Here is a 25,654-nt window from a genome sequence, read left to right as displayed (position 1 = left end):
GTTTCGATGTTTTCCACCATCATTAGTTTCTATGTGTAACGTTGTTGCTACTTTAAGCCTTGGCATATATTTTATAATTCTACCATCTTGAAAATATATGCCATGGCTTAAAGTAGCAACAACGCTACACATAGAAACTGATGATGGTGGAAAACATCGAAACGTATTTTAATTGATAAATAGACAATAAATGACTGAAGCCCAGGAATTGATTTTGATTTGTTATTTATGTATGCAACAAAATGCTTAAAGTACCTGGAGTTTTCACCCCAGGAATGTGTTTGTAGAGGTATTTTTCAGATATTTAAAGCCAAATTCCTATATTAGAAACTATACGGTATACACTTAGTAATGTTTTGTTGTGTGTTGTGTTACTGAGATTTTTAAATTAGCAGTATTTAAAAACAGCATGGCAGGTATAAACTCACTTTTTAGGTTTATGTTGCCATTTTCAGAATTTTTAATGTCTTCAAAATTATCAGCACCTTGTTTGATTTACTTACATTATTGATTACAACTTACTTACAGTTACTTACTGTTGATTTGTTTGTTTTTCCATTTTAATTAAATTAAACGGTTTTGGACTAATAAAACGGCTGTTTTTTTGTTCATGGAAACTAATTGCAAAGCTTCATAGTTGGCAAACTAAGAATCTACGATAGGATGCATCTTTTTCAGCCTTGAAAGGGAAAAACTACGCAGAGTTCATGTCACAACTACTACAACGACCACAAATAATCAGACTGTTCTTCGAGGCGGAAAAGTCGTTACATCTGCCGCCAGAGTTACTGGTTCAAGCACAAGTCGTGTCATGACCAAAAGGTTGGTTTGATGTGACATTATTTTGCTTGAGGCGGGCATGGCTTGTGTTTCTGTTGTTTGAACACACAGTATATGCATGGATATGATGTCACGCTCTCTTACCAATTTTTGGTGTTCTCGCATTTGAAAACAAGCGTACTTATATCTTGAAATAATTTTTTCATCAAATTTCCTCTTCGCTTAACATTTTATCTAACAACACATGCTTACATTGAAATTCTCATAAATTAGCCTATTGTAATGTTGAAACTTCAACGGGCATTTAAATAGAATTTTTTTTTTGGACATAGCAGATACAGTATTCACCGAAATGCAATACCGCCGTTTAAAGATTTAGCAAATGTCCCAATTGAAAATCTTCGATTACTGGTTACCTTCTTTAATCGCTCTAAAACCTAACATTGAACATTTCATAAGAGCAATAAAAATAATTTGCTATATTCTGAAAAGCATAATTGTTTGCTTCTATTTGCGTTCTCACTATTCACACATTTGCTTCATTGATTATAAAATGTTTGGCGCTTTGTGTTGTCAGGTCAAAGACACGTTTGTTTTCTCCTTAATCACGCTTTCCCGAACAGCATGCCTTTGAAGGTGGTACAGACTATAGAGTTACATGCACATTAGAATTTGAATTTGGAACGGCATTCAGCAATTTCTCTATCTATCTTATTAACAACGATTTTCGAACTTGCTTTAGTCCGGTTGTTTGAAAACCGATGTTAGTAATGTGCAGTCAAACCTCTTTATTTGCCGCTCCGACCTTAAGTTTCAGTTCCTTAATGGATTTAAAATGAAAGCGTTTCTTATAGTATTAATGGATTATCTGCAATTTATGTAATATGTATGTATATGAAAACTCGAGTGTGTTTAAATATTACAAAAAGTAAACAGTTAACACCGGGTTATTCACGTTATATGCACTTGATCTATTTGATCATTACTAAATTATTTTCCCTTCAAAAAAATTTTCACTAAGCACTTTTTTGTCTTAAATGTGGTTTATGTGAAATTTGATTTGAAAATTGTGTTTACTTTATTTATTTGGATGGTTTTCTATATTTTAACGGTGTTTGGATGATAGTTTTGTTTTTACCCAGGCGGGTGTAGTGTTGAGCTAATCACCGTATTTTTGTTGGTTTGTTAGTTGATTATTTTCTGTGTCCCTCTTAGAATGCTACCAGGTAATGAGAGTAGGGCACAACATAAAGTGAGGAATTTTCTCAATATGGAATGTTTTATCGAATTGAAAGATCGCAATGTTACATATAACACGATATATTCTATAATCATTTTTTGATAAATTCAATTTTACTGTATTTTAGAGACGAAATTATTGGAACTGTAACTGGAACAGATAAAGTTACTACAGGGTGACAAAGAAACATTGCAGAATTGGTGAAAGTTCCACATGCTCTTAGTCGACACAGATATTAAAATAGAAACCAAATTTTGAAAACAGTTTGTGTTGTTTTGCCCATCTCGTTTCTTTACAGAGTGGTATTAAAAAAATAAACTTTTGTCTTCCAGTCACATTTTTTTCTTTTGAACCGATTAGCGAAATCTAAGGCTCAAGTTGAAACTAAAATTGCGCCGTCTTATTGAGAAAAAAATGTTATACGATTGTGAAAATCGGACTAAGCAGAAACATAAACCCTGTAAATAAAATAGTTCAAAATCTAAAAAAGTTAAATCCGTTTGGTGCTATTTGCTTTATCTTTAAACTCTTAGTGTTGAGAACCAAAAAACATCTGTCCAACTGGGAGCATGCCGAACTTTCCCCAGTTTTTCATTTGCCACCCTAAATAAAACGTATCTAAAGTGTTTACTTTTTACCAAAATATTGACTAATAAAAAACCAAATGGAAACCAAATTGTGCGAAGTAGTCAGAAATTGTCCAGTTCTAAAGTTATTTGGCTCTGTAACGTTTGGCTTTGTTGAGCCAAAGCTATTTGGCTTTGGTGAGCAGTTTGGTTAATGTTGCGCTATTGGTTCAGCTTTATGTTTCATAAAAAAAAACTGGTCTAAAAAGCCGAGGTCTAGACACTTGGGTGGCAATTCAACGGATCTAATCCTTCTGTTGGAAACACCTGCTGTGTTGTCAACATCGCTTGTACTCACTACGCATCTACACGCAGTTCCAAAACAAAAAAAAGTGGCTGATTTTTGGAAAGTTCAAATTTGCTTTTGTCTCAATTAAGTAACCGATTTTAATATATACATTTTTTGCAATGTATAGCTTAATTCGTTGACTATTATCTCAAGGGTCTGAAATATTGATTTTTCATTTTCCATCAGAGGTAGTGATGAGCGAGACTGGTCTTGGTCTTGCGAGAAAAGCAAGATCATATCGCCAAGCTATCAGTGGGGTTGAAAGGGGTGTTGAGCACTGCACGCTAAACTTGATTTCGGCAGCTAAGTAAGTCATTGTTTACTGTGTCTTTTTCGACAGAATCGAAGCCAAAGAAACCCCAACGAGAAAAATGGCCACCACTAGAAAGTTGGTAACGACAATTGTAAGTTCCGCTGATAAAATACAGCTGAACACCAGGCGATCTGGCAAAAGCAGCGGAATTTGCCAAAACGGCCTGGCGTTTAAAAACGGTCATATTAAACGTGAAGAGATAATCGGACCCAAACGTACAAAGCGAGCTTTAGTTATTGAAAAAGATAAATCGCCTAGTCCGCGATGTGTAAAGGTTTTGCGTCGATCTCATGTCATTGGATTCTCTTATAGAGATGAGCATTGTGAAAATCCCAACACTGGAAAATTTTGCTTGCCCTCAGTAAAAGCGAATAAAACCATTTAAATATTTTACTATTTTTGTCAAATTAATTATTGGTGTACACAATTTTATGTAGCCTTTTCTGGGTCGTTTTTGTAGCTTTATCTCAATCCATAGCCACATGGTATTAGATCAGATTCACTGACTGGGTAAATCCGAAGTAAATGCAAATTCTACTTGATCCACAAGTAAATCTATGCGTTGTCACTGGCTTATAGTGATTTTTTTTGGTATACTTCCGAGTTCCAACAGTTTGAATTACAAATCTTTATAGAAAATAAAAATGGCGTATTTTAAATTGTTGAGCCAAACTACAAAAATAATTGATGAGCTGAAGTTTTCGCATCTTTTGTAGTAGCAATCTGTGTTATTCCATGTCCCAATATGTCTTACCTATTGATTTTATATTAAAAATTGTTTTGAAAAAGTTGCGAATGGGTGATCATTTCGGAATTTTTACTGCCTGTTGAAAATGTAATTTACTGTTGGAAAAATTTGAATATCCATGTATGACATTTCGCGTTGATGTTACAATTTTCAGAAAAATCACTTTTATTACCGGTGGACTGTTTACATAGCCACTTTTTGCGGCACTTTTTTGGCAGTCTGACTAGACCCAAATGGTGGCAAATTTAAAATAGTTTACAGTTCATCTCTAAACATTTTATCCTGTATTGTGGATAATTTAGAACTTTATAGACTGGAGTTCTGCTGGCACTTTCAGACCTGCTTAAAATTTCCCACAATAAATATGCTTTGAAACACGATTTTCCGACTTTTAACCGATTAACAATAGCCATCCTATACACTCATATTTTTATGCAGTATATTTTCTGGTTATTCTAAGAGATTTTCACATGAAACCGCATCATTTTACAAGGTAGCATGTCAATACACTAATAATTCTGTTATATTATAAGTGTTCTTGTTTAATATTGTGAGTAAGCTAATGTATTTGTTAGCAGTTTAAATAACCATATTACAGGATTATATTTTTATATAATTCCTTTTATCTCAAATTAGAATTATGTTATTAACATAAATGCATGTAGACAATATGTTCTATTGCATTGTATGTAGCGAGAAATTGATTGATAATGTTTGAAAGGTGCTTAGGAGCTCATTGACGATTTTTATGTAGGCATGACATCGTATTTTAAGGTTTCATTTTCATTGAAGTGCGTTCTTTGGGACATTGATGGTCGGAAACAGTAAAGTCTGATTTAAAGACTTCAATTAAATTATCATTTGTATGAACGTGTACACATATTTTAGGACACCTCATATATGTAATTAGGAGATAATTTCTTGACCGGTGCAAGAGCAATTGAACAAGTTGTCTTGGTCTCAGTAGGGGTAAGAAATAGAATGTTTTTTTTTAGTTACACAAACTCATTGTGAATGTACGAGGCTTTGAGTCTGTTTTAGGATAGGAATTTTAATGGTTTTCTACATACTGTTAATTTAAATCATTGCCTACGACTGACCCGGGAACTTAATGTGACACAAGGAAACAATTTATTTCCCAATTAAAAGGGTGTAATATTAATAAATCTGCACCCTGATGAAGACAAAAAAATTAATTGCCGAAAGCTTAGCAGCTAGAAAAATGTTCTGTTTCTCACCACTGCCCAGATTGAATACCCAAGACAACTTGTTCCATTGTTTCATATATATAATGTGTTAATAGATCTTCATATTTATATATTGTATATATTTATAGTCTACTATAGTTTTCTTTTAATTCCTTTTAAAATTATCGAATGGAAATGTAGGCATGGGAAACTCAGTGAATTTTGAGGAGCTGGCGCAGTGATGCCTTGGTGCGCCAACCCAATCCACCGGTGCAGTTGCGTTACAGTCACCCATTTTGTAAAATGTGCTCCTAAAAGTGTGGTGACATTTTTTTAATCCGCCCCCGGGTTAAATGCTAAGCGTAATTAAAAATGCGGCACAGTGAGACGCGATGAGTTATAACGAATTTCTCAGAAACGAAAAATACTCTACAAGTCCAGAGTTGTGCGTTCAGTAAAGAAGAGCTCTGAACGTCTTCAAAATTTCATTTAAACCACATGAAATACTGAATTTTGCGCGCTTTGTAAACATTGATTTGAAAATGCAAGGTTTTACACAACGGCACTCTTCAATAAAAAATTCAACTTCTAAAGTACAGCCTATGGAGACCTGAAAGATTGACATTCTGTTGAAGATGCTTTTTTAAGGAAAATGTGGCTTAAACTTGCACCTAAATGTCTGATATTGAAATTTGGTGCGACTTTTTGTGACAAATCAACCAGAATTAACTCTCATGCACGTTGTTTTATAACTGAATCGAATTTCCAATTCTCTATCGAATAGTATAAAAACGAACTGTGTGGCTCAAATGGTTTTTCGATTTTGCAATAAAAAAAACAGGCAAAACCAAAACTCATGATTTATTCATCTAATTTTTTTCATTTAACCAAATTTATTTGAAATCAGCAAAGCAAAGAGAAATATAAAGAATATGAAAAGTTCAGTTGCTTGTCGGAAAACTGAACTCAATTCAAGCTAAAAGATTTATAGATCAGAGATCATTCTTACCAGTTATTTGCAAGCTGGCGCCTCCATTCTCAATTTTTTTCCCATTATCCTCAAAAAGTTCACTGCACTTTGAAAACTTTAATTCTACAGTTAGGAAGCAGATAGACAACTGCTCTTGCCTAAAGGGTTACGATAATTCTATATTTCTCATCTAAGACTGCGCTTCTCACGAAACTGTCGGTAGCAAACTAATGTAATACCGAAAAGATGTACGAATTTTCACCTTTTCGCAAAAAAGGACACTGAAGTACTGAATAGATATGATTATTTAATCATGTGCTTGTTCGCCCTTTCGATGATTCATGCTTTACTTAGCAGTTCGATTTTAGTTTGTTTATTGTTGACATTTTTGTAGAAAGTGTCTTTTCGCATGGCAATATTTCCTAAGACAAATTTAACGTTCCAACTTAACGAAAGTCAACAACCACTAAACGGAAAACGCTCTAAACGTTGATCTTTCACTAATTTCATTTTAAATTTAGCGCCATTTATATTTGTCTGAATTTCATGCCGCTGCAGTGCACAACGAAAAACTAAAATTGATAATAATAAAAATTATTAGGGAGCAAGATTTATAAAATTGTACAGATTAATTGATTTGTCAAATTAAAACAAGCTTGTACAATGTACAACTTTTAGTCTCATATTCATGAACTGACTCTTAGGGTGATTTGCTACCACCGATTGAGCTATTGATTCTTTCCCAATTAATTATTAAATTTTGGGAATATTTTGTATATCAAGTTGATTCTGAAGCCTTTCCCTAAAGAACCGCTTCAGATATGAAAATTTGTGTTACAGCTTTATGTTTTTTTTGCCATAAAAGTCAAGAGTTTTAGTTTCGTACCGTTTTTTAATTACGAAGCCAAAGAACCATTTGAGCCACGTTCGTTTTTATACCATTGGATAGAGAATTGGAAATTCGATTCAGGAATAACATTTGAATAATAATAAGTGTTGTCTGTCTGATATTTAGATGCAAGTTTACGCAAATATTTCATTAAAAAAAGCATTTTCTACAGAATGTCAATATTGCTACTGGCTGAATTTGGAATTTTTTTTATTGAACAGTGCAGTTGCGTAAAACCGTGCATTTTCAAATCAACAGTTACGAAGCGCGCAAAATTCAGTATTTCATGTGATTTAAATGAAATTTTGAAGACATTTAGAGTGCACTCTTCTTTACTGAACCCACAACTCTGAACTTGGTGAGAATTTTTCGTTATAACTCATCGCGTCTCACGCTGTCTCTCATTTAACCCAGGGCGGATTAAAGCTTATTAGATTAAATAAATTTAACACCTAACAATAAAAAGGTCACCATTTTTTTAGGAGCAACATTTTACCAAATGGGTAACTGCAATGCAACTGCACCGGTGAGTTACTGTGCCGGTGGTTGGGTTGGCGCACCAAGCCATTTCGGCATCACTGCGTCACCTTTTCAAAATTCACTGTTACTCATTCCTAAAATGGTATATTCCGATGAAATATTTAACAGGAATAAAATATTGAATTTTAAGGATATACTTACATTCATTTAGCCCGGTCGGTAGCAGTATTTGCTTTCATTCATATCACTAAACAGTACACATATCTGAAATGCTTTCGTTTGCTTTTCATCACATTTTAGTTCCAGTGTTTCGCAATAGTTAATTAAGGTATTAACTTTTTCCAGTGAAAAAATGCATAAAATATTTAAAAACTAAATTATGTTGCACATAAAATCGCATCTTTCAATAATATTTATTCTCATTAATAGATATAAGATTGGTCATTTGACTGTAAACTTCCACTCTAGTATGTGACTATAAACGTGCTGTTAGGTTACTCTAGATTTAATTTCTAAGGCATAGTTGCTGCTAAACGTTTAAGGCAGTACTCGCTCTTATTAAGCATTTGAGTTTTAAAGGTATTTTTATTTTTTGTATTGTCTGCTCAAAATTTTTATAAGTGACGCTTAAAAAACATTGTTATAGCTTGAAATATAAGGTGCCATATATTAATTAATAAATTGGAAGGTCATCCTTACATTTTAAATATAATAACGTTACTGCTTAACATAATTGAAGAGTATAACTTCTAAAGGGTCTAAGTGCCATATATTCAAAAATCTATATTTTGCTTAAAAACGGTCGCAAGTGCCAACCCCAATGCATCTGAAAAGGGTCTGTATATATACTATATATACATATAAAAAAAATATATGTCAGTGGTTTTATTAATATTTTAAAGTGTTTTTGTTGATTTTCTCAACTTTAGGCTTTTGGGACTTAGACCCTTTAGAAGTTATACTCTTAAATTGTTAATGATATATTGAATTATGAGTCAGAGAGGACGTAAATTGTTGCCAATAATGGTCAATTAACGTGAAAAATTGCAAATATGTATAATTGAAGTAGGCTAACATTGGTTCTGAATAATAAAACCAACCATATATGTGCATATTTAGACTTAGGATATGATCTATTCCTGTTAACGATTGTTGTTTTCATATATTTGTGAAGTATACATTTTTTGTTTGATACCATATTTTGGCACCTCTTGCAATTTTCATTGGATCATATTTTTAATAAATGTTTTTCAAAAAAAGTTTTTCCAGTATGTTAATTACCATGAAATTCGGGGGTTAATTGGAATGAATTTTCAATAAAACTCCATTTTGATTTTGACGGTTTATTATCTATAAAAATAAATATAGATTGTACTAGCCCGCACTGCGATTAATTTTAATAATTTTTAAAGTACTATGTTCAATAAAGTATGGAAACTATTGGAAACACCAAATACTAAATGGTTCATCTAAATACGCAAATATGAACAAATGACTAGATTTTCTTATAGAACAATCAATGGGTTATAATCACAAAATTTATAACGGAATGCTAAAGTTCACACACTCATACATACAAGGTCTTCTTTAAGTATACTGGTTTAGCTGAACTAACTGCTCAAAATAGGCAAGGCCCCTCTTGATTTATGGTTGCGCAATGTACATTTAGCCCAATATGAATAATAGTTCGCAATTAATACATTGCATATTTTTTATACATAAAGTAAAAAATTCGGATTTAGCACATAATCACTTTAGCCAACTTAAAGTTAGATAAATATAATCGAAGAATTAGGGGTACCTAAGTTCTTCTTCGTCAAAGGGATGTTCATGAAGTAATCCTTCTTGGTCTTCGTCCATGTTCCTTTGAGGAAATGAAATTCCATCTCCCAGACTATAGACAGAAATAATTAATATTCAAGACTAAGGAACTAGATTTTCTGCAAATCTCCTATGCGCTCATCACATCAAGATGAAGCATTTGGCAGCAGAAAATTACTGGAATATAAAATTCCGTTGAGCCTGCTGCTAATTTTACACTACATTTACGTACACTATTAACGATCTAAGCCACGCCATTGCTTTAAATTTGCTCGTTTTATCGATTATAAACGGTTACAGTTATTAAAGTGGATGGAATAATGAATTCGGGTCAAGTACTGAAGACTGTTAATTTAAACACAAGGTTAAATAAAATTATAAACAAAAAGTAAATTAAGAAAACATTTATTAAAAAATTACAATACTTGTCATTAAGTACTAAGTTATTGATATTTACGATAAAACTATAATATAGATATTTCTGTATGGCCAGGATTGAGTTTACTGGTTTCGGATTCCAGGTCACTTCGGCTGCTTGGAAAAAATTCTCGTTAAATTTTTCATCTTCTTCAAGTTCAACTGCAATGAAGCTGTTTACATGCACTACTATTAAATACCCATGTTTCTACTTAATAATTTTGACAGATAATTTAAACTAGTTGTAATAATCAGAATTTTTGAAAATTATATAAAGCGAAATAACAATGGTAATATGATATAATTAAGCCTAAATCCATGCACAAACCTCAGACAACGAAAACACTTTTAGAATGTAGACTAATACTTTGTTAATGATGCAATGAAGGGTTTATCATGTATAAGAACACAATTGAATGATAACGTATTTTCGTCGATTGAAGTGGATGAAGAGATATGCAGACTTCCACAACGTATCGCCCGCCTGTCTTTGATAACTTAACAATTTTTGGCGATTAGCGATCTATTTTTGTTTAAGATAGTTTTTCACATTTAAATATAGCAATGGGAATGGGAATTTATAAATATATTTTAGTTTGTGCAACGTATATAAGTGGCGCCCGCAATATCCTGAAATAAATCTCGGTATCTATAGAATTAACAGTAAACGATGATATTTGCCTTTTATTTTTTTTTAACGTGTAAGTTGCCGCAAAAACTCTGAAATCCTGTGGAACAAAATTATTTTTTAAATAGCTTATTTCTACATTTTAAGAAAAACAACGAAAATTTTCAAACACGGCAGACGAAAATGGGATTTTTTGAAATAAATAAAATCGATTGCTCAACTATCCTAAACAAAAAGCGTCAAGAACCCACTAGTCTAAAAGACAACGAATTTCCGATTTTACGCACTTATTTAGTTAGTACCTAATTAAATAGTTAGATATGGGTAAAAAACACGGAACTTATTTAACGAATTAAACAACTACAAATTGTTATTGTAAAATAACACTTATTTTGTTAATTATGTTAAAATAGTATGCATGTTACGTAGCTAGATAGCAATAGGCAAACTTGGGTTGTCTAACCTGTTTTGTGTGTTGTCCATAGAGTAGTAAGTGGGACCTTGAAGAAGCCTCGAATGAATAGGGTACTGAATACCGTCACCCAAACTAGAAAAGTATTGAATTTTAAATTGAAAATTTTAATGTGAATTCGGCCAAGTAAAACGGTATTATTTCTGTCCAGTTGCCTGATTGGATCAGTTACAGAATCATCGTTTTTTACTTGTTGTTTCGGTTGCAATAACAATTTAATTAATCCACCAGTTTGCTGTTTTAGAACTTTAGTCTTTTTCTCCGATTCAGAGGTAGAGAAAATGACATATTTTAAGGAGTTTAAATTAACACACTTTTAGTAATGACCCAAGCCCTTACCATATATAAAGACACGTCGATTAGTTTCCAAATTAAACTTTATTTTAAAAAACCACATTTGCGAAAACTAATTTACGTGTTTTTTTGCACAGTTTTAACTGAAATTATCCACTAAATTTTCAATCCATTTTTCCATCGTGAACGTTCGAATGAATGCACACAATGTCTATTTCTCGATTTTTTTAACATTATTAATTATAACCATGTCGCAATTGTTTTTTTAGTTCGCATACTTTTGCTTATATCTGCTAAATACACCACCAATTTTAACCAAAGCCATTTGCTCTTTAAATATTGTCTTATGTAATAAGAATAAATACGAAAGAAACCAAAGCAATGGTAGAAAAAGTATATTTATCACACAATTAAAGCAATGGCCAAACTTGAATGATCATATTGGGGCGGTGATATTGGAATGCATTACCTTGTGCTGACTGGGAGAAACCATGTTTTTGCATCTTCTCCAAACACTTCTTTAAAGTTTTTGAAGCGTCCCAAGTGGAAGCCATATTTATCGGCACCAACGCCGCGAAAACTCGGAGGACGAAATGCTTCTGCAAAAAACATACAAAACTATTTTAGTCACATCCATTGATGGATTACTGGGATGTTGGAAATTGGTAACTTATAGAAAAAATAATTGAGTACTCACCAAGTGTAGTTCTATTTTCTAATACTAGATAACAGTGATATCCAAATAATGACATTAAACTCACGCCAAACATAATTGCTACAAAGAACAAGAAAAGTATGTGGAAACTACCCATTCCTTGTAGGTCTCCCTGAAACATGATCTATATTTCAATGCGAAATAAACTTTCATTCACATTTACCTTCCAAAATGCGATGAAATATGGTAAAGATGTTAAGCATATATAAATGCAATAAAGTAGCGCATATCCAAGGAATAGCACAAAAAATTTGTAATTTGTAAAACAGACACAGTTGTTTATCCATGGGCAGTGGTGATCCATTTTTAATACACATTCCCCACAAACTGAACAATGGTGTGTTCTATCAGGTTTAATCATTTTACATTTGTCGCAGAACCTAACAGTTCCTCCTATTGTAACATTAGTTACAGGTAAATTTTTTGAACAGTTTTCTAATATTCTATTCTGGAGTTCCAATGAATCATTGTGATGTAAGTAAGCTTCAAAATCAGCTTCTGCTAATCTAAACTAAAATAGCAAAGTTTTCACTATTCTGCAACTTTCTAGCGTCTGAATCACTTACATTATTAGGCACTCTTCCAATGTCTGTAAAAATTGTTTGCGCGTACGACCAACAGAACATGAAGAAGAATAAATGGAAAAATATGAAGTAGAATATCTGGGCGATCGTATTTTCCACAGTAACTAAAAGAAATATTCATTGCTAAGATATGTTACAGAGGCGCAATTGATTTTTTGGCCTCAGCACGTTTGAATCCTCAATTGGAATGAAATGGTCTGCTCTTGTAAATGAAAACCAGTAGAATTTTTAGGATTTGAATATTAAAAGGCAGGTGGGGTTCCACATCACGAAATAAATTGACGACATTGACCTGATCGTGATAAGCTTTCCAATGAAACAGATATCAAGATAATCGGTGAAATATCCAAAATATTACTAATGTCCAGGAGGCACTTTCCAAATGAATTTCATGTAAATAAATCTAAGATTAAATTTGGGGCTATGCATCAACCAACTTTAGGGGTGACAATAAGACCGCTCTCTTCCACAATTTAATTTCCTTTTGAGAAAATGACTAATAGTGGCAGACATTAGTTGAGTCATTTAGTTAACAAAAGCAGGCGAGTATTCGCAAGAAACTGAGCTGAATAAGCTGTATCAAAGTCTCAACTTACTAAGACACAGTTGTATAACATATGCATAATAAGACCAAGCTACAATGGTAATGATGAACAGTACAGGTATCCATTTAACAGCCTTTAAACACCAAAAGCAAGATCCTTTTCGTTCAGTCCCAGGAACAGCCATAATTCAACTAGTTATCCTGTTTCAGTCTTACAAAGGAATTCATTTCAGAGATCCATATAATTATGTGGTTAAAGGGCGCGGCTTAAAACAAGGTATTAACCTGAAAGTTAAATAATCAGATAAATATCAAATCTATTAATTATTTAATTTACTGCATCTTATTAAACACATTTTTCACATGCTAGAACCTATAACGAAATCTGACAGTTTACTAATACTAATAGCAATAATTGAGATAAAATGAGATTTATCAGCTGGGAGCCACTAGGGCTTTTAGTGTTAGTAGTTGGTCATGTTGATTTTGAAATGGTTTACGTTTTGGTCAATTTCCTTAATTGACTGATATGTTTACGAATTTTCCTCTTTCTACTATGATATCCCTGGAAAATTTTTATTAATTCTAGTTATATTTGTTCAAATCTAAAGCACAGGTTTTGTTCCTTACAGGAATCTTTGTTTTGTCATATTTCTAGTCCTGTACGGAGTGTTTGTGGCACAGAAGCTTATGGGATCGGCAAAAGCTTGGGGGAAAACCTGGGCTTAACTTTCCAAAGCAATTAAATGACATGACACCACGAGTCAAAATAAACAGTAAATTATACGACAAGTAAAATACTCAGTCCAACATTTTTGATATCCCAAAACAAATTGAAATCGATAAAAGTGACGTACTGCGCGAGTATTGCGCGAACCTTTTTGCATACTTAATTAAAAATTTGAGCGAATTCACAAAAGGGAGGTTGCAAGATATTTGAATTAACTCATAAGTAAGCTATCAGCGGGTAAAAGGATTGAGAAAAACACTAATTTAATATATATGTATATTTAACTTCTAATTGATAGACAACGATGATATTTACAACTATAATATATCACTTGAACTTGTAGAAGCACAGTTGTAGAAGGTTTCATTCAATCACGATTTATGAAAGTTATATAAATAATGTTGTAATTTTGTTGTATTGGTAACATTGATCTGGCTGGCTTTTATTTTTGTTTTGCTCTAAGCGCGCATGACAATTTTTGACAAATCTGGTAAAAATTTATTCCCGGGACAACTTGTAGCCAAAATTGTTCCGATTTTGGCAGAAATCCGAAGTTTTCAGGCAGAAAAAAACAGGTAAATCAATTTTCTTCCAACTGTTTCGCTCGAACAGTTATTCAGCATTGTTTCCTTATGTAGTTTTAATAATTGACTAGGTGGAGCTTGAGCAGAACTTAATTTTTTCAATTATTCATTGTTTTTATTACAGCAAATACTAATATTTTCCAAACAATTCCGCTGCTTCTTTGGTACACAACGAACGGCAACAGCAACTTGTTAAATTCGTCTGGGTTATAAACGTTATTTTTCCTGGGCTTTTCACAAATCAATAGTGTCGTTTATTGGTTAAAACATTCTAATTTGCATATATTTTCCTACATATATATAGGTGACTGATTTATATCCTAAGCAACATATCGCTTTCGTATTTTGTAGGTTGAAACACTGCTAACCATCCATTTCCTCCGTTATTTACCGAAGAATAATAAGTGAGTGTCAGACTATTCTTAGAATATAAAATTGCCGGTGTAGCATCCTGAAAAAAGAATAGTTTATGTATTTTAAAGATCTTCGCTAACAACTATTTACCCCTGGACAGAAAGTGTGAACTGTTGGTACATCATTCTCATTTGTTTCTACCACCAGTTTATTTTTCGCACATCCGCCACCAATGTTAAACTCTGCAAGAATTTAATTTGTAAAGTACGGTTTACTCTCATTGGCAATAATACCTTTAAACTTCAATGCCACTTTGTAATCCAACGGCACCAATATATTCCACGTGCATTCAATATCTTCTCTGTAGGGGTTGGGATACATAGGGCTAGAGAACATTCCCATGCTATTGAAGATTTTTCCTCCACATCCATACTTCTTTTCTGATGCCACGTACATTAAATTATAAGAATAGTAGGCATTTGACTTGCGAGTGTTTAAGTTGTAACTTCTAATATACAGCTGACTTGAGTTTGAGAACAAGGGGTTTGGTAGTTGATATCCGCAGGCTTTAAAAATCTGAGGCCCGGTCTCATTCCCTTCTCGTATCTAAAGTTGCGGAAATAAAAATACATTCGAATTGACTGAAATCACTTTCACCTCTAAACCAAACTTCGTACAGTTTTTGTCAGGGTTTATAAAATAGAACGTCATAAAGTAGATGGATATTGTGGTGTTTGGATCAGCTTTAATTATCGTCGCACAGTCTCTATCACCTTTGTTATTTACATCGTTCTGAATTCGCCCATCATTTGATTCGATTGTGCGGTTGCACCCTGAAATTATCAATTAAAACTATCTATCGCTCTTAATTAGAAAGTCGCCATTTTACCTGAGAGGGCATATTTCAATTTAAAACCCTTCCCTTTCTTTCCGGAATAGGGGAAACTGTAAAACTTTAATTTTACAGCTTGTCCGCTGGAGTAGTGATCAAAAGGTTTTAAGGAATTATCGCAAAATGCATAGGTCACTGCATGATCTCTAATGTTCTAAATATGAAAAAAAATATTCAATTATCAATTTTCTTACTGAAAATTAAATTAGCTTGTACATGCGATAAACTGATACCAGATATTGAAATATTAAATCTTTTACTGTCCTCGTCGATAGGAATTTGGTCGGACGTTTGGATGCGTGTTCGTTCGAGCAAACATCTGAAGATGCGTGCTAGCGAAATGTCCGCACCAAACTTCTATCCACGACGGCCTAATAACCCGAGATTTTTACAAGCGAAGTCCGCGAAAGTCGATAGAAACTTCAACTTGGTCCACACGCTAATAACAAGTGTTCAAATCGGTATTAATAAATGTCTGTATTGGTATAATTTTATTCAGGTAATGTCTTGCTCTACAAATACCCTGTAGAAATCCGAATTTGTGTATGTTCGACTACAAATTCGGTTCTAGAGAGGTTTATGTAGGGCATTTTACATCAACAACCTTAAGTAAGTTTGTTTTGTCATTACAAATGGTTACCAAGCTTAATGCGTTTTACTTACATAAATATTGATGTTCCGATGTGTGGCTTTGGGTCCAAATCCTTCACTTATAATTTCTTGATTCCTACCTTCTCCTATTTCAAGCCTATCGCCATCGCAACTTGTTCTGAATGGTGAGGTGCCGAAATCAAAGTCCTCAAAATGAATCAGAATCTTGCCAAGAATAGCGGCACTTCTTATTATCCAAGTGCATTGAATCGTTTCCGGATAGCTGTTGGGATAATCGGGAGATGTTAACTCTTTGAAGTCTTTGCCAGCTATTAAATCACTTGGGCCACATTTTGCTAAAAATCGTCAATAGTCGTTAATCTTCTCGCTATTAGTAAAATATAACTTACATTCTACTGGCGTCAGAGTTAACTTGAACAGCTCTTTTTGCGAAGTAAGTGAGAATAGTCGTACGTAAGCTGTATTCCATGAAGTTGTCAGTTTAATATTCCGTCCATTCGTGCTGGTGCAAAGCTTGATCATTTGAGCAGCAAAAGGTCCCGCTCCATCTCTAACCTGAAGTATTGATAATTCTTGATAGAAAACTTTTCAGTTAACGCGTGCACTGAAAATGAAAATGAGACTTTACCTCTGCATAGGAACACTCGCAAAATATAAAAGAATAATTCCTAACGGGATTAGGGCAAGCATTTGATAACTGAATATCTGTAAATTCAAGTTGAACTTTATAATCTCTCGAAGTTGTAATTGTCCAATGGCAATCCATATGTGGCAGATTGGTTGGCATCTGCAATTGTGTGGTTTCTGTTAAATTGATTTTTCCTCCACATCCAGCCGCAGGGCCTAAAATATAAATGCCAATCCAAATTTCAGTAGGACTCATTGTTCTGCTTACCATATGTGAAGTATACTTCCGCTTGGAAATCCGAAATGTACGAGTAGGATAACGTCAATTTAACCAACATGGTATTTGAGCTTGATGGAATAGGCTTCTCTTCTTCAATGTTTCCACAAAGGCGAGCTAATCGTTTCTCATTCCGCTGGTCATGTCCATCGAATATATTTACAGATGGCCCTAGGCAATTCGTCAACATTGAGGTATTTAATTTGTGTATACTGCAAGGAAAATGTTACACTGCGAAGCAGATTTATGCTTATTTCCAAAACCTTAGTACAACCACTTGGTCGGAGGGAGCAGTTATATACCATTCGCAGATAACACCAAATTGCGTGCTTCTTTGAGCGATGTGAGATTCTAAAGCTGTGGGTGCAGATATATTTCCTCCACAACCTATGAAAAGTTAACAAAGAACGGAATTAACGAAAGAAATAGTAGCGCTTCTGGGAAATTTTAGTTCCTACTTCAAATCCGATCTTCAATACATTTTCGTGAAGACTACAATAGGCTGTTAGAGAAACAGTTTGAATTAGGTCTGGGTAACTCAGTGAATTTTTAGGAGTTGGCTCAGTGCTACGCAAATGGCTTGGTGCGCCAACCCAATGCACCAGCGCAGTAACTCAGTTCATTGATTAATAATATTTTTCAAATTTCCTCAAATTTTCAGAATTTTCCAGTTTTAGCCAAGTTACTCTTTCTTCTAAATGTTCAATTTTCTAAAGTTTTACTTAAAAAAGTGAGACAATTTTCCGCGAAAAATTATCAAATAAATTTCAAACCCTTCGTCGCTTTGTAAAAAGTTTTGGAATCCCTTTACAGCTTCGAATTTGGAACAAAAATCAAATAATATAAAGAAACGAACAGAATAAACGAAAGTTTATAACAGATCACTTGGAAATCTCGTTACCTCCATACCTCTGAAGACTGTAGTTTGTAAAAAAAATGTGATTGTTTAGTTTTGACTGATTTCTTTTCTTTACTTTCTACTCAAAAACGTTATATTTTGTAGAGTTTCACTTAAAAATACTAACGATCTGGAGGTCTTTTACGCGAAAAATTACTAGATAATTTATAGCTTTGTAAAAATGTTCGAAAAATTTTTCAGCGTCGAGTTCGGGACAAAAACGAAAGTAAATTCCTCCCGTTTTTCCCCAAAAACCATTAAAGTTTTCTCCAAAACCGAAAACGCCCAGAGAGCAAAAGTTTAAAAAAGATTTTTAAAGTTTATTTAAATTTCCAGGTCATTCCGGTTTCAACAAAGTTTCTTTAAGCAATTCTTTCTGCGCAAAAATCGAATTCTTTTTTAGTTTTACTTAAAATACTGTCAATCTTCAGGTATTTTCTGTGAAAAATTATAAGATACATTTTATGGGAACAATCGCTTCTTTAACCGCTTTCTAAACATTTTTGGAAAACTTTTTGCAGCTTCGAATTATGGACAAAATCATAATAATTATTTCTGGAGCTTTTTCCAAAAATATTTCCCCGAACTGAAAAAGCGAAAGGGTATATTCAGTTATTTAGAAAACTTTTAGAAACTGGGGTTTCTTCACCTTTAGGTCAATATTTCTGAAAAACACTGCCTCTAAGCAGAGAAACCGCGTTTTTCCTAATATTTTACTGCGAAATACTTGGCAAACTGAATCTTTTATGCAGAAAAATTAAGAGATCGATTTTACAAGAAAACTCGTCGACTATCTTTGGACTCAGTTCTATTGCTGGGAAAATCTAGATTACTTTTTTAGTTGTTTGAAGTAGTAAATCGTTACTCAGAAAAAATGTTAATGGCCATTTTTAATGAGTGAAAATTCCAGTCTCTGGTTTCGTAAAGCTTTAATAACTTGTGACTTATAACTCATGAACCGGTGAGTTATAACTCGTTAACTCAGAGTGCGGCAACAACTCAATAGCGCAACTGAACACAGTGTTACCCAGGCCTAGTTTGCAGGAAAGATGAACAAATTCTGGGAAACACTTGATACACACTTTCTTCTCGATAGGCCAATTTGAATCCTCCTATCATGTTGTAAGCCATTGAACTTAAGTAACTAAGTGTAACGGAGTTTGAGTACATTTGCGTCGGAGGGATATTATTTGCGCAGAATACCAGTCGTCGTCTGTTGTGAAGTATGGATAGTCGCGGAGGAGATCCCATAATGGTCAAATTGCGATATGAACAGCTCTGGTGTGTTGCTGGAAAAGTGGATTTTCAGAATGATACTAGAATAACCTACTAAACTTACCATCCCCCAAGCTAAACTTCTCAAACCTAATCCCTACCAACCCATTACGCTTGCTCGATATTATTTCATACGTGCAGTTATAATTGATATTAGGTGGACTTGTAAGGAACTTTTCTTCTTTCTCGGCCAGCAATTTTCCGCCACATTTTATTGACCAACCTGCCTAAAATTTTTTTTTCCCAGTTATTGCTTAATCGTTATCGCCAATTTAGTTAATTTGTTTCATATGATGTTTGACAAATTTCTCATCAAAACGCTGGTACTCACTTCGAAACCAGTTGCCGTAACATTTTCATTGCTCCTAAACATGATTTTCATCTTATTGTTGCTGGATAAAATCTGGTTGGGTCTATTTCTTCCACATTTTCTGCCCAAGGATGTCCACTCGACTCCTTTCCAGTCAAATATCTAAAACGAATGGTTGTCATGAAAAGAAAATAGGATTTGCCTTTAGCTCACTTCAATAAAATCTTTGCTACAGTTGGAGCTCTCTTCAATATGAAACCTGCCAGAGAAAACTAGATTGATCATTGTTCCTTCAGACGTTTCTATGTCCCATATACATTCTACATTGTTATCGTAATTTTGTTTGTAATTGGGTGATTGAATTGTAGCTTGATTCGTTTGGTAAATGCCGCCACATCCTGAAAACAGAAATTGGTTTGTTTGACAATAGCTGGAATTAGATTAGGGATTATGTAGACCTTTCTGTTGTGGCTCATAGTCCAGGCTGAATCCTTTTGAAGAGTCATTAGTAGTTTTATGGTACTTGTATTCTATGAGCAGATTTTCCCTCTGGCTAACTATAAGCGGAGGTTTATTGTTATTACAATATCTCCCAATATGAGGATCGGCTGAGGATTCGCCGTTATAAATATCTACATAGTTTTTATCACAATCATCTTGTAACTCGAACGTCGTAAAATTGATTTTAATTTGTGATGAACTGAGCGAAACCAACCAAGCACATTCGACAGAATCTATTGAGGAATTGGGGAAGTTTGGACTAGAAATCGTCCCCCGCTGTCCTAGAACTGCTTCATTTAATTTCCCTCCACACTGATACGTTTTAAATGAAACCGTGAAATTTAGAGTGGTGTTTAAGTACTGTCGCGCCTGGAACAGATATTTAATTAGGGCTTCTATTCAGTGCAAATAGGTATCTGTCGTACCGTTATTGTAGTTAAAGGGGAAACTGATCTGGCGATCGCATAACGTTTGTTTGTGCTTTGACAAAATGAGGACTGAATATTTATACCACTGATGGAAATTCCAGTGGATCGAGGACATACTAGTTTTTTCATAGCACTATTTTGGCTAGCAATTGTCAATTGCAGTTCCATACCCAAAGTTTGTGACTGATTACTAATGTGTTGATATTCACAGAGGAAAGTGTTTAGCCCTTCTGGGGCATGTAGTTCTCCAGAAATTGTGTTGAAGTTTCCTGTACACACTGAAATTAATTGGAATTTTAGTGTACTTCTTAAATGTCCAACGAGGAATACCCAATATCTACCTGTAGGCTTTTCAGAAGTGTACGTTATTTTCACGCCTCGCCTAGTGCTTGGAATGGTCTGCCAGTAAATAATATGAGCACCATTATCACTGGTCTCGTAAGTGGCTCCTGCTTTGATGTCTTTCCGTTTAATAAGTTTAGGGCCCTCTTGGGCGCCTTCAAATATCAGGAAAAATGTCAATTCGTCAATATCCAGATCTTCTATAAGCAACGAAATTCTTCGACCTTTGGGTACCGTGATTCCCCACCAGCAGTAGTGATTCTTGAAGCTCATGTTTGGATAACCCGGTGACATTAACGTGCCTGTTTCCTGGTCCAAATGACCGCCACATTCTGAAAAATAAATTCTCAAAATCTCATTTCATCAGAGGTTTGACTTGCAGTAAAAGTTTACCTTCCATTTCCCACTTGAAATCAAGAGTAAATGAATACGAGTCGTCTTTAGGCTCAAACCGCACCATGACTTTGTTGGTACTTGAAGTAATTACGGTGCTATTAATGTTTCTGCAGAAAGTGCCCAATTCCGAGTCAGATTTGTTAAAGCCATTTATAAAATCCATACCAAGCTGACTGATTGTAATCTTTGATACATTATCTGCATTGCAGTTCATCACTGATGGCCGATCACTGCGACGATGTATATCAAGAGTCATACTAATGTGATAACCCTGTGAAACCACTAGCAACCACTGACAAGGCGATCCTAGCTTGATCTTTGAAGTTTTCGAATCTATCGTTCCCAATTTCTTCAAAGTCCCACCGCATTTTGCAATTGAAACTTCTGCTTTGAAGCCATTTCTCGGCTCGTTAGACTCTGTGAAGTACTTAACTCGAAGGAAATTTCCGGAGGTAAACTGCGTGCTAGGGCTATCATCACAGTAGGTTCCTATTACATCAGCTATTTCCGTTGCTCCATCTCTCAGCTCGACATAATCCGTCCCACATAGTCCATCATGTCTATCAGTTTCCGTGCTTAATAACGGTGTTCTGTTGGATAAAATATATTCTTACCTGGGTTCATCCGAAATATCAAATCGTTCTTCAAACTCAACTTGCAGAGATGTGCCTGGAGGCCCTCTGATAATCCATATACATTCCGTATGAGGCTGCGGCACATTCGGATAGTTGGGGGATTGAATAGTGTAAGAGTCTTCAGCTCCGAGTCGAATGCTACCGCCGCAACTAAATGATACTTCAGAATAATCGATTTCGAATCCCTATAAAACTTCCTGATTAGCTCAGAGTATCTGTAGATGTTTTCGTTTGTTACCTTAACATGCGCTGATCCAACATATTTCAAATACAAATAGTTACTGGATGATTGCAGGCTGGAGGGCGGATTTGGGCCACAAAATATACCATTTTGTAAGAACGGACTGTCGGCAAATTTGCCGTTTCTCACCATTAAATAGTTGCGACATTTAGAATCAGGGTCAGATTGACTCAAATCAAATTCTACAAATCTTATGTTAATAGTTCGTCCAGGTCGCACTGTAATATTCCATTGACACTAAAAAGTTGTTCATTTATGGTTGGGCTATCAATTGTATGCTTTGGTTAGCGGTATACCTCGACGTCGTGTGCATGGTCTTTGTTGAATATTATTTTTCCATTTGGTTCGGTCAAGCTTCCTCCACACTCTAAAATTCAATAATTCAAAAACGTTAGTACCCATGTCTTTCCAAGCTTTTTAGTTGATAAGTAGCTACAAACTAGCTATAAATTGATGAGTGTTGCATTTTCCGACTGCTATTTCTCCAAAAAGAGTCCACCGTTACTTACTTCCAAAAATGACTGCCTGAAATCCGCTGCCATTAAAGTATTTATTGGTCGAAAATTCGACTTTCAGTAAATCAGTTCCAACAGATCTGTCATCTGGTTTAGAATTGTTGCAAATCTGAATCAGAGGCACCCATGCTCCATTTTTCTCGTATTTCGTATACACTTTGACTGTGTCGGAAAACACGCATTGACGAAATTTGCCCCAAGTTTCCAGGCTTAAATCCACAAATTCTAATTCCAAATGATATTGTGGCTCAATTTTATAAATCCATTCACAGTTGGAATCGTGTGCATATCCATTTGGATAGCCCGGTGAACTGAGCGTTACATTTGACTGTCCATTTAATGTATACTCGTACGTACAAGCTGAAAGTTAATTATTTCCACATGTAGATCTGTCGATGGTTTTCATAATTCTTCGTCAACAAGGCAAAAGAGTTAATTCGCATGCATACAATTATTTTTTTACCTGAAGTAGTAGTATTTGAGTGACTAGTTTTGGCGCTTTTCTTAGGAAGTTCCCGCCATTTCAATAAGAAATAGGCATCCGTCCGAACAGAATACAACGACAAAACAATGTACATCATATTAGACGTTGATAAAACGGTTTTATCTTTCACAAGACCGCATGCTGAATATAAAAGAGGTGCTTCGTCATCCATTCCATCATATAACTAACACAAACCACAAGACTCCAGTTACATATTTAGAAGAAAATTATGCTACATACTTTCATTGCAGTTGTGAAGCATTCGCCTTCTTTGCCGGTAGATTCTAAAGCAAACTCCTGAAATGTTAGTTCAATGATTGTAGAAGTATTAGTGTTGATCAACCAACTGCGAGTATTCATATCCGATGGGGATAAATCCGGATAATTTAGGTTTCCGATCAATCCTTCGGATCCATACAAAACATTATCTTCTCCTAAAAGAATGCAGTTGTGAAATGATCTAATTGATAAGCAAATGCTTCAAATTCTTACTTGAACTAAACTCTGCATAAAATCCTTTCGTCGTCTGCAATATGCTCTGTGAAAGGTTACTGCTTTTAAATAGCAGCACCATTTTTCCAACTGCTGTAAGAGAAGTGGGTTTATTTGTACCACAAAAGACCCCCAGCAGTTTCCCTTCGGAGCTGTCTTCTCGAACCTCTAGGTAATCTTGGTTGCAATTATCCGATTCTGGCATATCCAAAGTAATAATATTCATTGATACAATATTTCCTGTAAAAGTTCATATTATACAAAATATTAACGAACAAATGTAGAAGATCTTGCCTGGCCCCATATTTATATTCCAAACGCATTCTAAGTTATTTGGGTAACTTTTCGCATATCCAGGGCTTGCAATATAGCCTTCTGGCAAATATAGGTCGCCCCCACAATCTGTAAACAGCGTCGGGTTTAAAATTGTCTTGTTAATTCTGAGTAGAAATACCTGATTCCAATACAGAGTAACTAAGCCATAAATCGATTGGCATTTGTATTTCTATATGCAGTGCTGATCCATCGCTGATAATTGGGGGTATTGTCGATCTGCAATATGATCCGATTATCGGCGAACTATTATAAAACCCGTTATATATTTTAATTGCAGGATATTCATCGTCGCACCATCTTATTCCTTTAACAAACTTCGTGACGGTAAGTCGTACGTGTTTTGCTGGAAATGATTAAAGTGAATTAAACTTTGAGTCTTGGAAGGAGGAATAACACCTACATTTATCTTCAGCTTCTATAGTATAATTACATACACTTCCCTCTTCGTAGGAGTACGAAATAATTTCTTTTCTAAGTTTTATTATCCCACTGGAAGACGTTTTAATTATCGCCCCACATGCCTACAACGAGTAAAGGTTGAACGTTTGAATGAAAATCCCACATAATCAGCCAACAAACTTGTTCATAAAATGCCTTGAAGCCTTTGCTTGTAAGATGATTGCCACTTCTGAACTCTACTAGCATATGCTCATAGGAGGAGTGAATTGTTTGATTTCCTTTCGAGTTACCACAAAGGGTGGTTAAGACGGGATATGCTTGCGTTGGACCATCATATACCTAAAATATTCAATACAATATTTAAACCTTGATTCTCCTCCGTGGCATATACCTTGACGTGATCAGTTTTGCAATCGGCTCTTGCATCTAAATCAAAGTCTTGAAATTGAAGTCTGATTATATGATGTGGATCAACTGAAATCATCCATTCGCAAGTTTCGTTTTTCTCATAGTTTTTGGGATAATTCGGAGAAAAGATGTAGCCTGAAGAGGAGGTTGTTGTTCCTCCACATGCTAAAAATGTTATTTCCGTAACACATGGGTATTGGGGATAACCTTTAGTGTACTGACTTGTAGAGGTCGACGAGTAAGTCGCGAAGAACCCTCGTCCTTCAAAATTGAAGTCTGCTTTGAATAGCAGGAACATGTTACTGCCCGAAGAGCGCACTATAGTTTTTTCAAGCTGATGACAAATTTTTGTGATCTCTGGATAAGTACTATCTGGTCCATTGAATATCTAAAACGGACAAATTGCCAGATGCTCCTACATCGTTGCCCATATTATGGATGCAATTACTTGAATATAATCGTTAGGACATCCAAAGTCTCGTTCGATGTCCATATCCACAAATTCGATTTCAATACTCTTACCGAGAGGTACACTTATTTGCCAGTTGCATTCAACACTTGATCCATACCGATTTGGGTAATTTGGTGAAAATATACTGCCTGATGGATCCGTAAGAATTCCGCCACATCCTAAAATGCGCATAACTCGACATTGATGCGTCTTTCTTTAGAATTTCAAAAGAAACTCACCGAATAACTTCCACTCCAATCGAAATCCAGTTGCTGGTAAAAGGTTGTCACTAACGAAATGAATTCTTGCATGACTCGACTCCACAGTTATAAGATCGGGTTTCTTATTACCACAAAATCGATCGACTTTTCGAAACTCTGGGTCAGGTGATTCAATTTCGTAAGGATTTGTTATGAGATAACTAATCTAAAGAACGATCATACATTTAGAAATGTTTTCCGGGCTTTGAA

General features: G+C 34.7%; 3 protein-coding genes across 13 annotated transcripts in view; 1 reads left to right on the top strand and 2 right to left on the bottom strand.

The window, feature by feature from the left end:
- LOC109541111 (dual specificity protein phosphatase CDC14C) overlaps positions 1 to 5,334 on the top strand; it is an 11,257-nt gene extending 5,923 nt beyond the window's left edge. For 3 of the 6 annotated variants that reach the window (XM_048660534.1, XM_048660526.1, XM_019909848.1), the window contains exons 7-8: positions 679 to 822; positions 3,276 to 5,334. In XM_048660534.1, the coding sequence (XP_048516491.1) occupies positions 679 to 822; positions 3,276 to 3,633 (502 nt within the window). In that variant the 3' untranslated portion in view covers positions 3,634 to 5,334. Of the gene's footprint in view, positions 1 to 678; positions 823 to 2,147; positions 3,056 to 3,121 lie in introns of those variants that run through there. The other 3 variants (XM_019909850.2, XM_048660547.1, XM_019909849.2) reach the window with 3 other exon arrangements.
- Positions 5,335 to 8,849: 3,515 nt separating this feature from the next.
- On the bottom strand, positions 8,850 to 13,449 carry LOC109541110 (palmitoyltransferase ZDHHC15B). Of its 6 annotated transcripts, none has more exons than XM_019909841.2 (8): positions 13,335 to 13,449; positions 13,050 to 13,282; positions 12,436 to 12,557; positions 12,033 to 12,380; positions 11,852 to 11,993; positions 11,624 to 11,753; positions 10,852 to 10,935; positions 8,850 to 9,416 (listed from the first exon to the last, which is right to left on the bottom strand). In XM_019909841.2, exons 2-8 carry the CDS (start codon positions 13,180 to 13,182, stop codon positions 9,314 to 9,316), a joined length of 1,062 nt encoding a protein of 353 aa, XP_019765400.1. In that variant the 5' UTR covers positions 13,183 to 13,282; positions 13,335 to 13,449; the 3' UTR covers positions 8,850 to 9,313. The 6 variants fall into 6 exon arrangements, with proteins under 6 accessions (XP_019765400.1, XP_019765401.1, XP_019765403.1 ...); XM_019909842.2 differs by having other exon boundaries at positions 11,852 to 11,981; positions 13,335 to 13,445; XM_019909843.2 differs by lacking the exon at positions 8,850 to 9,416 and adding an exon at positions 9,733 to 9,874 and having other exon boundaries at positions 11,852 to 11,981; positions 13,335 to 13,444.
- Positions 13,450 to 14,542: 1,093 nt separating this feature from the next.
- The window catches only part of LOC109541149 (cubilin), a 24,679-nt gene continuing 13,567 nt past the window's right edge, over positions 14,543 to 25,654 (bottom strand). Inside the window, exons 23-55 of the mRNA XM_019909915.2 lie at positions 25,424 to 25,610; positions 25,182 to 25,363; positions 24,956 to 25,121; positions 24,717 to 24,898; positions 24,506 to 24,664; positions 24,327 to 24,447; positions 24,045 to 24,269; positions 23,885 to 23,992; positions 23,591 to 23,830; positions 23,339 to 23,532; positions 23,078 to 23,282; positions 22,609 to 22,974; positions 22,396 to 22,466; positions 22,097 to 22,336; positions 21,838 to 22,043; positions 21,221 to 21,783; positions 20,827 to 21,159; positions 20,483 to 20,763; positions 20,015 to 20,426; positions 19,770 to 19,954; positions 19,578 to 19,718; positions 19,311 to 19,473; positions 19,054 to 19,260; positions 17,337 to 17,460; positions 17,065 to 17,285; positions 16,798 to 17,012; positions 16,559 to 16,724; positions 16,221 to 16,504; positions 15,555 to 15,711; positions 15,323 to 15,498; positions 14,959 to 15,271; positions 14,816 to 14,907; positions 14,543 to 14,762 (exon numbers count right to left, since the gene is read on the bottom strand). Coding sequence (XP_019765474.2) covers positions 14,625 to 14,762; positions 14,816 to 14,907; positions 14,959 to 15,271; positions 15,323 to 15,498; positions 15,555 to 15,711; positions 16,221 to 16,504; positions 16,559 to 16,724; positions 16,798 to 17,012; positions 17,065 to 17,285; positions 17,337 to 17,460; positions 19,054 to 19,260; positions 19,311 to 19,473; positions 19,578 to 19,718; positions 19,770 to 19,954; positions 20,015 to 20,426; positions 20,483 to 20,763; positions 20,827 to 21,159; positions 21,221 to 21,783; positions 21,838 to 22,043; positions 22,097 to 22,336; positions 22,396 to 22,466; positions 22,609 to 22,974; positions 23,078 to 23,282; positions 23,339 to 23,532; positions 23,591 to 23,830; positions 23,885 to 23,992; positions 24,045 to 24,269; positions 24,327 to 24,447; positions 24,506 to 24,664; positions 24,717 to 24,898; positions 24,956 to 25,121; positions 25,182 to 25,363; positions 25,424 to 25,610 — 7,023 coding nt within the window. The 3' untranslated portion in view covers positions 14,543 to 14,624. The remainder of the gene's footprint in view (positions 14,763 to 14,815; positions 14,908 to 14,958; positions 15,272 to 15,322; positions 15,499 to 15,554; positions 15,712 to 16,220; positions 16,505 to 16,558; positions 16,725 to 16,797; positions 17,013 to 17,064; positions 17,286 to 17,336; positions 17,461 to 19,053; positions 19,261 to 19,310; positions 19,474 to 19,577; positions 19,719 to 19,769; positions 19,955 to 20,014; positions 20,427 to 20,482; positions 20,764 to 20,826; positions 21,160 to 21,220; positions 21,784 to 21,837; positions 22,044 to 22,096; positions 22,337 to 22,395; positions 22,467 to 22,608; positions 22,975 to 23,077; positions 23,283 to 23,338; positions 23,533 to 23,590; positions 23,831 to 23,884; positions 23,993 to 24,044; positions 24,270 to 24,326; positions 24,448 to 24,505; positions 24,665 to 24,716; positions 24,899 to 24,955; positions 25,122 to 25,181; positions 25,364 to 25,423; positions 25,611 to 25,654) is intronic.

The sequence above is a fragment of the Dendroctonus ponderosae genome, unplaced genomic scaffold (assembly GCF_020466585.1).
Source record: "Dendroctonus ponderosae isolate FM_Combo_2020 unplaced genomic scaffold, Dpon_F_20191213v2 Dpon_F_20191213_1, whole genome shotgun sequence".
Lineage (NCBI taxonomy): Eukaryota > Metazoa > Arthropoda > Insecta > Coleoptera > Curculionidae > Dendroctonus > Dendroctonus ponderosae.
This window is presented reverse-complemented; position numbering and strand designations above follow the sequence as displayed.